Source organism: Erpetoichthys calabaricus, chromosome 1 (assembly GCF_900747795.2).
Source record: "Erpetoichthys calabaricus chromosome 1, fErpCal1.3, whole genome shotgun sequence".
Taxonomy (NCBI): Eukaryota; Metazoa; Chordata; class Cladistia; order Polypteriformes; family Polypteridae; genus Erpetoichthys; species Erpetoichthys calabaricus.
Window position 1 is genome coordinate 336,658,366 of NC_041394.2, and position 9,233 is coordinate 336,667,598.

General features: G+C 41.4%; 1 protein-coding gene across 1 annotated transcript; it reads right to left on the bottom strand.

Annotated features, from left to right (window-relative positions):
* Positions 1–473: 473 nt before the first annotated feature.
* Positions 474–9,233, bottom strand: LOC127527232 (oocyte zinc finger protein XlCOF6-like). The gene is made up of 2 exons (XM_051925320.1): positions 8,267–9,233; positions 474–2,805 (listed from the first exon to the last, which is right to left on the bottom strand). The coding sequence occupies exons 1-2, from the start codon at positions 8,760–8,762 to the stop codon at positions 1,130–1,132; spliced, it is 2,172 nt and encodes a 723-aa protein (XP_051781280.1). The 5' UTR covers positions 8,763–9,233; the 3' UTR covers positions 474–1,129.

Below are 9,233 nucleotides of genomic sequence, written 5' to 3' on the forward strand. Positions count from 1 at the left end.
TACAAAATGTATGTGCAGGTATTTGTTTAAACACGCGTATTATTCGCTATCATGACTGTCTGTTCTGTAGCCTTATGACCCATGGATACAAACTATCCCTGAAGGTCCAGAAGGAAGCAGAATGTCTGAGGTTTTCAATTCAACTCTTTGCCTTTCTAAGGCAGCAAGTGTTGTGTTTGTCCTGAACAGAAGGCGGGTGGGCACTGGTCACATTCTGTGCCACCTTCACTACCCTCATCAGTGCTTTACATTCTTGTGCTGAGGAGGTGCCATACCAGGATGGGATGAGGCCAGTGAGGATGGTCTCCCCCTATAGAGGCTCATGACAACAGATGGAGAAATGGGAACTGCCCTTGGATGTCTGATGAAATGGGGCACAGGCAAGCACCCTTATCAAATGTAGAAATGTCTTATGCCCACTTCAGTTCGTCCAAGAAATCTGAAGCTCCTCACACTCTTCACAGTGGCCCCTCTGATGAAGGCAGAAACTTGGTCTTCTTTCAGGAGTCTATGTTGATGTTAAGCTTGTTGGATTGTTGCCCTGGTGCCACCATGTCAGCAGGTAAACCACTTCTCTGTAAGCCATCTATTAACTCCTCTGATGTTGAGATTATGTCTGTGTCCTTCCTTCTATGTTGCCCCCTTTATGTCTATTATTTTTTTTAAATAATCTGTTCATGGCTATCACTCTCTCGCTCTGGCAAATCAGTTTTAAAGTTCTCTATCTCAATGCAAGTGTATTTCTTGTACATCACAGCCACCTTGATTTTACAACTATGTGCAACCACACAGCCTCATAGCAATGTTTGCTTGGACCTGTTGGCCCCTTTACAAACAGTATAATGGCTCTATTCCATATTTAGCATATCAACAATTGCATTTCCTCGTATTCTGCTCTTTTGTTTTCCTCTCTACACTTCAGAGTGCATTCTTTTATGAAGTTTTCTATAGCATTGGAAGCACTGACCTCAGTCAGAATAGCCACTTGGCGTCTCTCCATTGTGAATTCTTGAATCATTTGTAAGAATTGCATGTCACGGACAGAGCAGCAATATGTCTTCTCTTACAGGTTCATCTCTCCAGGAGGGTTTACGTCACATACTGTCAAGACAGGAGGAATCCTCAGTCATTAACTGTGATTTTCTGTTGCACTCTTAAAATTTCCACTGTTGTGAATTCTTGCGTGTTGCTGAAGATTACTAGTGGTGGTGAATCGTTTGCCACATTCAGAACAGCAGTATGGCTTTTCTCCGGTGTGAGTTCTTGCGTGAAGCTGAAGATTTCTCAGCTCTGAGAATTGTTTGCCACATTCTGAACAGCAGTACGGTCTCACCCCGGTGTGAGTCCTTATGTGTCTTTGAAGATTGCTGTTGATCAAGAAACGCTTTCCACAAACTGAACAGCAATATGGCTTCTCACCATTGTGAGTTCTTGTGTGTCTCTGAAGATAGCGCCACAGCAAGAATCGTTTGCCACATTCACAACAGCAATACGGCTTCTCTCCAGTGTGAGTTCTTGTGTGGGCCTGAAGAGAGCTCATTTCAGAAAACTCCTTGCCGCATTTAGAGCAGCAATAGGACCTCTTTCCAGTGTGAACTCTCATGTGTCTCCAAAGAGTGCTTCTAGCAGTGAATTGTTTGCCACATTCAGGACAGCAGTAAGGTTTCTCTCCAGTGTGAATTCTTGCATGGGCTTGAAGATAGCTCATCTCTGAAAATTGCTTGCCACATTCAGAACAGCAATATGGCTTCTCTCCAGAGTGTATTTTCATATGCCTCTGCAGACTCCTGCTCTCAAAGAACTGTTTGCCACATTCGGAACACCAATATGGCTTCTCTCCACTGTGTATTTTTGTGTGTCTCCGAAGACTGCTCCTGTCAGGGAATCGTTTGCCACATTCAAAACAACAATGGGTTTTCTCTCCAGTATGAAGTCGTAAGTGCCTCTGAAGATGGCTCGAGAGCAAGAATCCTTTGCCACATTCGGAACAGCTGAAAGGCTTCTCACCAGTGTGAGATGTTATGTGGACCCGAAGGTAGCTCAATTGTGAAAATCGTTTCCCACAGTCAGAACAGCAGTATGGCTTCTCTCCAGTGTGAATTCTTCTGTGCCTCTGCAGACTTCCACTCTCAGAGAATCGTTTTCCACACTCCTGACACGAAAATGGCTTCTCTCCAGTGTGAACTCTGGTGTGGGCCTGAAGGTTGCTTGTCCTAGTGAATCCCTTCCCACATTCAGAACACATATACGGTTTCTCTCCAGTGTGAATTTTTGTGTGGATTTTAAGAAGCACCTTGGTGGAGAAGTGTTTCCCGCATTCTGTACAACAAAAAGGCTTTTCTCCAGTGTGATTTCTTGTGTGAGTTTGAAGAAGCTGTCTGGTGGAAAACCCTTTGCTACATTCAGAACAGTAGTATGGCTTCTCTCCAGTGTGAACTCTTTTGTGGATTAGAAGTCTGCTCTTATGAGAGAACTGTTTGCCACATTCAGAACAACAATGTGGTTTCTGTTGGGTAGGAGTCCGGCTACCACCTCTATACTTAATTTTGTTTTTGAAATGTTTCCTCTGCTTTTGTGAGACAGTGGATGAGTCTGAATTGTGTATTTGAAGGTGAGGATTGACAGCATCGATCCTTGTTAGTTTCACAACAGGCAGTGAACTGTCCAGCAATGATGCAGCTATCAGACCTTCTGTTCTTGATGAGAGTTTCTTCCTCTTTTCATCCTTTGTTGTCTGTTGTGATTTGGACTGAAGTAAGGATTGAGCCAATGGGGATAAGACAAAGCTGCCATTGTCTCTTAAATCTGCCAAAAAAAAAAATACAGGATGTGTACATAAAAGAGTGCATTAAAAATAATTGAAAGAGATCTACCAAGACAATTATTTAGTGTAGAAGAGCTCACTTGGGTCAAAATAAACCCAACCTGCCTCCAATCCAGTACTTTCATTTTATTGAAAGGAGATTCACTGTATTTGTTTTTTCTCATTGTAAGAGAAAAAAAGCAATATTGGAAAACATTGAGTCACTGAAGATTACCAAAGAAAACATCACCCCAAAAATAGTGTAGTTTGTAGGAGTGGCTGAGAAAAACTTTTTATCTCACGTTTTCATGGAGTTACACAACAACTATTCAAATTGAATGGAATCGAGTGCTGACCAACTGTGAACATCAGCAAATGATGCAAAAAGATATTAAATTCTGACATAACCCATATTGCATTTCCCACATGTCCGGTATCCTTTCTTGCATTCTCAGAATGCACACAATCCACACATTTTCTGCTGAATTACTACTAATATTTACTTCTGGAAAACTCAGTGCAAAAACTAAAGAGGAAATGCACATTCCCACAATGCCGTGCTTTGAATTGAAGATCCGGCTCCATTCATTGGCCAAGAATCCTGTCTTTAGTTCAAGCTCACAGCATTGTGGGAATGTTGCCTTTCCTGTTTACCTTTTCCGTAGAGCTTGCTGGAAGTGTTAATAGTATTAAAGTAAACAAATGAGTATCTGTTTATTAAAGTAAACAAATGAGTATCTGTTTATTATAGTAAACAAATGTGTATCTGTTTGGATGTTTCACTTGCTCTGAAGCAGCAGGCACCACTGGTGTGCAAACTGCAACACACAGAGGGAAAAAAAAACACACTGGGACTCCCAGAGTCAAAATCTTGGGTTCCAATGTGGCCCGTCTTGTCCATGTGGTCCTAAAGAGCAACTGTGGAAAATGTGTTCCTGATCGGTCAGACAGTCAGATGTCCTATTTGAAATTTAGGTTCTTTTTATTTATGTGGTCGCTGCTATTTTAACAAATCATGTTATGAGATGGCCTTGACTACAGCATTGGTCTGGAAGTCGTATATCATGACGTCTTCAGTACAGCAGCATAACTGCCAGCTTCACATGATGCCACAAAGAGGGGACATGGCCAGCTACTAGAGCAGAAATGAGAGGCCACAAGACAAACACATGCCTAATATCAAGCGAGGGTCAAAACTGGGAAGTTATACATGATAACATCTAAGGCACATTGTAATCCAAAACCTGTTGCTGAAATTTCCTTCCTACTTCTAAATACTGAAAATGTATTTACCTGAGTTTAGATGGGAAGTCACAGTGTTATCTGCAATCTTAGTACGCAGTCTATTGTGTGTTGGAAGCTTACAAAGTCATCTCAGGAGTGACATTGTGCCAAATGCTTCTAGTGTGAGAAGTGCCACGCTGGGACTGGCATTCTGGCAAGAGCTGTAGCTGGAATATTACCTGGCCAGGATGCCAATATAATAGAAGGTCAAGGGAGGAGAGTTCATTTAGGACATTGTCTCCCCCAACCCATTAGGTGGCAACTCCCACCCTCTACAGAGACCCACAGGGCACAGTGAGAACTCTACTCCTTTGGCTTAGGGGAAACTAGTGCATCCTACTTTGTTAGGCTCCAACCTCACCCAGAAGTGCTTTCAAGGTACAGTTTTGGGACACCAGTTACATAAAAGGAGCTGTCAGACTCAACACAGGGAGCCAGAGTTGGGAGGAGGAAGACAAAACTTGCCTGGAGGATCGGAGGAGATGAGTGATTTGCCGAGTGCAAGTGTCTGTGATGTGGGAAATGCTTTCTTAAGAGTTAACATTAAATTCAGGTTCAGCTTTGGCCCTTTACTGCTACTTTGATTAAAGGGGCCACACATTCATCACACTTCACTCCGTATACAAGTTCCATATGTCACATTGAAGGGCAGACATTTCTCTTTCACAATATCTGGAGAAAAGCCAAGCAAAATGACACCTTTTATTGGCTAACTAAAAAGATTACAATAGGCAAGCTTTCGAGGCAACTCAGGCCCCGTCTTCAGGCAAGATGTAATACAGACACTGGAGTTCCCTATGTTTATATACACACTCTAGGACAAGAAACAACATTGGTAAATCTTTAAATGAGAGATTTTAAATGTAAAAAATTAATAGATTAATTCAGGCTAGGGTTAATTTAACAAGAGAGAAAAGAACAATGCATTGTCAAGATCTCTGGATAAGATAACTGTCCAACAAAGTCTTTTGAAGTTTGTAATGAGTTTTTTCAAAACAATGTGGGTCTGTAGACAGGTTGTCTGTCATTCTGAGAGATGTAAACAATCCTCATATCTGGCCATAAAACTCTTGTCTTTATTCAATCCATGTTGTAAAGTATTAAATTTTAGCATGAGTTTAACTTCCCATTCTTTCCTCTCTTGCTGTGTTTTGAAGTTGCCCATAAGCACTGTGACTTTAAAGTCCTTCTCACAGTGTCCATGGCTGTTGAAGTGGGCCGCCACAGGAACATCTGTGTTGCCATGTTTAATGTGGAACCTGTGGAAATTCATTCTCTGGCAGAGTGTTTATCCAGTTTCTCCCACATAGAGTGCAGTGTCAGGACATTTCATGCAGAAAATTAGGTAGACTACATTAGATGATCTGCAGGAAAATGATCCCTTGATGTGATGTTCAAGTCGGCAGTGTGGTATAACTATACGGTCTGTATCATAGATGTGGGCACATGTTTTGCATCTTTTCTGTAGGCATGGAGATGTGCCAGTTTCTGTTGGTTCACTTAGGGAGCCTCAGACAATTAATTGTTGAAGGTTTGGTGGTTGTCTGTATGCCAGGAGGGGAGGTTCAGGAAATACATTTTTCAGTGTTTGGTCATTGTTTAGTATTGGCTGAAGTTCTTTTATAATTTTTTGAAGTGTTTCAAGATGTGGGTTGTAGGTGACAACAAGGGGGGTGCAATCCTTGTTGTCTTTGTTTACAGAAAATGTTTCAGGTTGGGTGGAGCACATCCTTAAACCCCTCACCCGTAACACAACCAGCTACATCCAGGACACCACTGACTTCTTAAAAAAAACTGTCTGCTTTAGGCCCCTTACCTGAGGGAACCTTACTGGCCACAATGGATGTTGAGGCACTTTACACTAACATCCCCCATGATGATGGCATATTGGCATGTGAAATGTACCTCAAACAACATGATTTACCCACAAAGTCAGTAATAGAAATGATAAAATTCACTCTGACACATAATCTATTCTCTTTTGGACAGGATTGCTACTTGCAACAAATGGGGACTGCAATGGGATGTCGGTTTGCACCTCACTATGCAAATCTTTTTATGGCAAAATTGGAGGAAGATTTCATGTCAATGTGCATCGTAAAACCAATGTTGTATCTCCGTTACATAGATGACATCTTCATAATCTGGACTGCCAGTGAGAAGGACCTCCTCCATTTTCATAATGAATATAATTGTTTTCACCCCAACATAAAGCTGAAGCTGAATTACTCAAAAACAGAAGTCAGCTTCCTTGACACCACCGTTCAACTGAAAGACAACACCCTTGTAACTTCTATTTTTCACAAACCGACAGACAGACGGACCTACCTGAAAAGTGATAGCTTCCACCCCAAGCATATAAGGCGCTCCATTATTTTCAGCCTAGCAATACGGTACAATCGTATTTGCTCAGACCCGACAGACCGGGATCAACAACTGCAGGAGCTCAGACAAGATTTCATCAGACAAGGTTACACCCCGAAAACAACAGACACTCAAATAAGAAGAGCTACTGCCATACCCAGAGACAACCTTCTGGAATATAAAAACAAAGACAACAAGAACCGCATCCCCCTTGTTGTCACCTACAACCCACATCTTGAAACACTTCGAAAAATTATAAAAGAACTTCAGCCAATGCTACACAATGATGAAACGCTGAAAAATGTATTTCCTGAACTTCCCCTCCTGGCATACAGACAACCACCAAACCTTCAACAATTAATTGTCAGAGGCTCCCTAAGTGAACCAACAGAAAATGGCACATCTCCATGCCTACAGAAAAGATGCAAAACATGTGCCCACATCTATGATACAGACCGTATTGTTATACCACACTGCCGACTTGAACATCACATCAAGGGATCATTTTCCTGCAGATCATCTAATGTAGTCTACCTAATTTTCTGCATGAAATGTCCTGACACTGCACTCTATGTGGGAGAAACTGGACAAACACTCCGCCAGAGAATGAACTTACACAGGTTCCACATTAAACATGGCAACACAGATGTTCCTGTGGCGGCCCACTTCAACAGCCATGGACACTGTGAGAAGGACTTTAAAGTCACAGTGCTTATGGGCAACTTCAAAACACAGCAAGAGAGGAAAGAATGGGAAGTTAAACTCATGCTAAAATTTTATACTTTACAACATGGGTTGAATAAAGACAAGAGTTTTATGGCCAGATATGAGGATTGTTTACATCTCTCAGAATAACAGACAACCTGTCTACAGATCCACATTGTTTTCAAAAACTCATTACAAACTTCAAAAGACTTTGTTGGACTGTTATCTTATCCAGAGATCTTGACAATACATTGTTCTTTTCTCTCTTGCTAAATTAACCCTAGCCTGAATGAACCTATTAATTTTTTACATTTAAAATTTCTCATTTAAATATTTACCAATGTTGTTTCTTGTCCTAGAGTGTGTATATAAACACAGGGAACTTCAGTTTCTGTATTACATCTTGCCTGAAGAAGGGGCCTGAGTTGCCTCGAAAGCTTGCATATTGTAATCTTTTTAGTTAGCCAATAAAAGGTGTCATTTTGCTTGGCCTTTCTCTAAATTCATAATGGCTAACACGGTACAACACCCTAGTACTACAATATCTGGAGAATGAGTCATTTTTTATATTCAAATTACAGCACAGTTTAAAAAATTCAGTTGCAGTGTTACGGTTCCAAAAAATACACTTGAATGTTGACCTTATTAGCATACAGTAAGTGTTCATATTGAGTACGTATTATTATTAGTATGCCTGACCCTGATCTCAATTCAGATGTGTTGAAGTTGAAGTCAGGCACCTTTTGCCATCAAACCTGGAGACTGGAAGAGTTTTAGAATTGGCGACATCTTGTAATGTTGGACATTCTTAAATGTAAGCACCTCATCCTGACTGTGTTCTTTTATATACTGGAGAAACTTAGTAATAAACTCATTCACTTTTCTACTTTTGCAACATCTTTGTGCACTCAGAGCTCTAATGCAGCATTCTGATAAGCAGTTGTAATCTCAATGTAAATAACAAATTCTGCACGATCAGTGCCTCATGTGGCACCATTGGTTTTAAACTCTTCAGCCTAAAATGAACACAGCAAAACAAGCTGAAACAGCGACAAAGAAAGGCAGCATTGAGGGGTCAAGTCACACTCACTCTTTAATTTTAGAACCTACCTTCAGCAGAAGGATGGGCCTCCAATGGTGCTGCAGACCTCCTCACATCAGATCTACAAGACTCTGACTTCACATGATGCTCAGGGTGGCAATGACTACTCAGTGTGAGGCCTAATCCAGGAGCCACTGGGCAAAGACACGGAAAGTCACAGTCGGTTTTCAGCTCTTCTTGCTTTATATCATGCATGCTTTCCTTTTTCTGTATTTCAGTGCTACGAGAGCCCAGTTCACCCAGTTCAGAGACCTCTTTAATGTCTGTGACCCTTCTTTCCAATTCCTCCTCCTTAATGCCAAGACTCTCCCGGTATGCTGAGTCCCACTCACAATCCTCCTGTTTAATGTCCACACTCTTTCCCTTCATGGTTTGCATGTAAAGGGGGCTTCTGTTCAGTGTGGGATTCTTCTCTTCTTCATCACCTATCTTTTCAGACCCTCGTTCCTCACATTTATAACCTACATCTAGAGTTTTCCGGACAGCTGGGCACATGTCCTCCATGTTATACAACCAGAAATGTCACAATCTGTAGACAGAACAGAACAGAATTCAGAACTGAACACATTTGGGTCAACATCTTCACTGATTACCTGCTACCCTTTAATCTTTGAACCTCCTCGGCACCAAAACATTTAAAAGAGCGCAGAACTGTACATTCAGCTACAAATTAAGCTAAGATAAGACATAACAAGAACTGGAAGATAAAGAGCCTTATGGGCTTACCTGAATTGGAAAGTCACCAGTCAGAGCTGTGGTCAAACCAAAGGATCCTAACCTAAAACCAAACGGTGAAGAGACCAATAAAAGAGCAATTCCTCATTTCTGTAACTTAATCATTATCTTGTTTTACTTTAATCCAAAAGCTTGGGTGCCTATTGTAGTACACCACAATATTAATGTTTGCGTGATGATGCCACACGTCACTCTAGGGTCCGAAAACCTGACTAGCAGCAAGGATTGCTGTGACCAGCT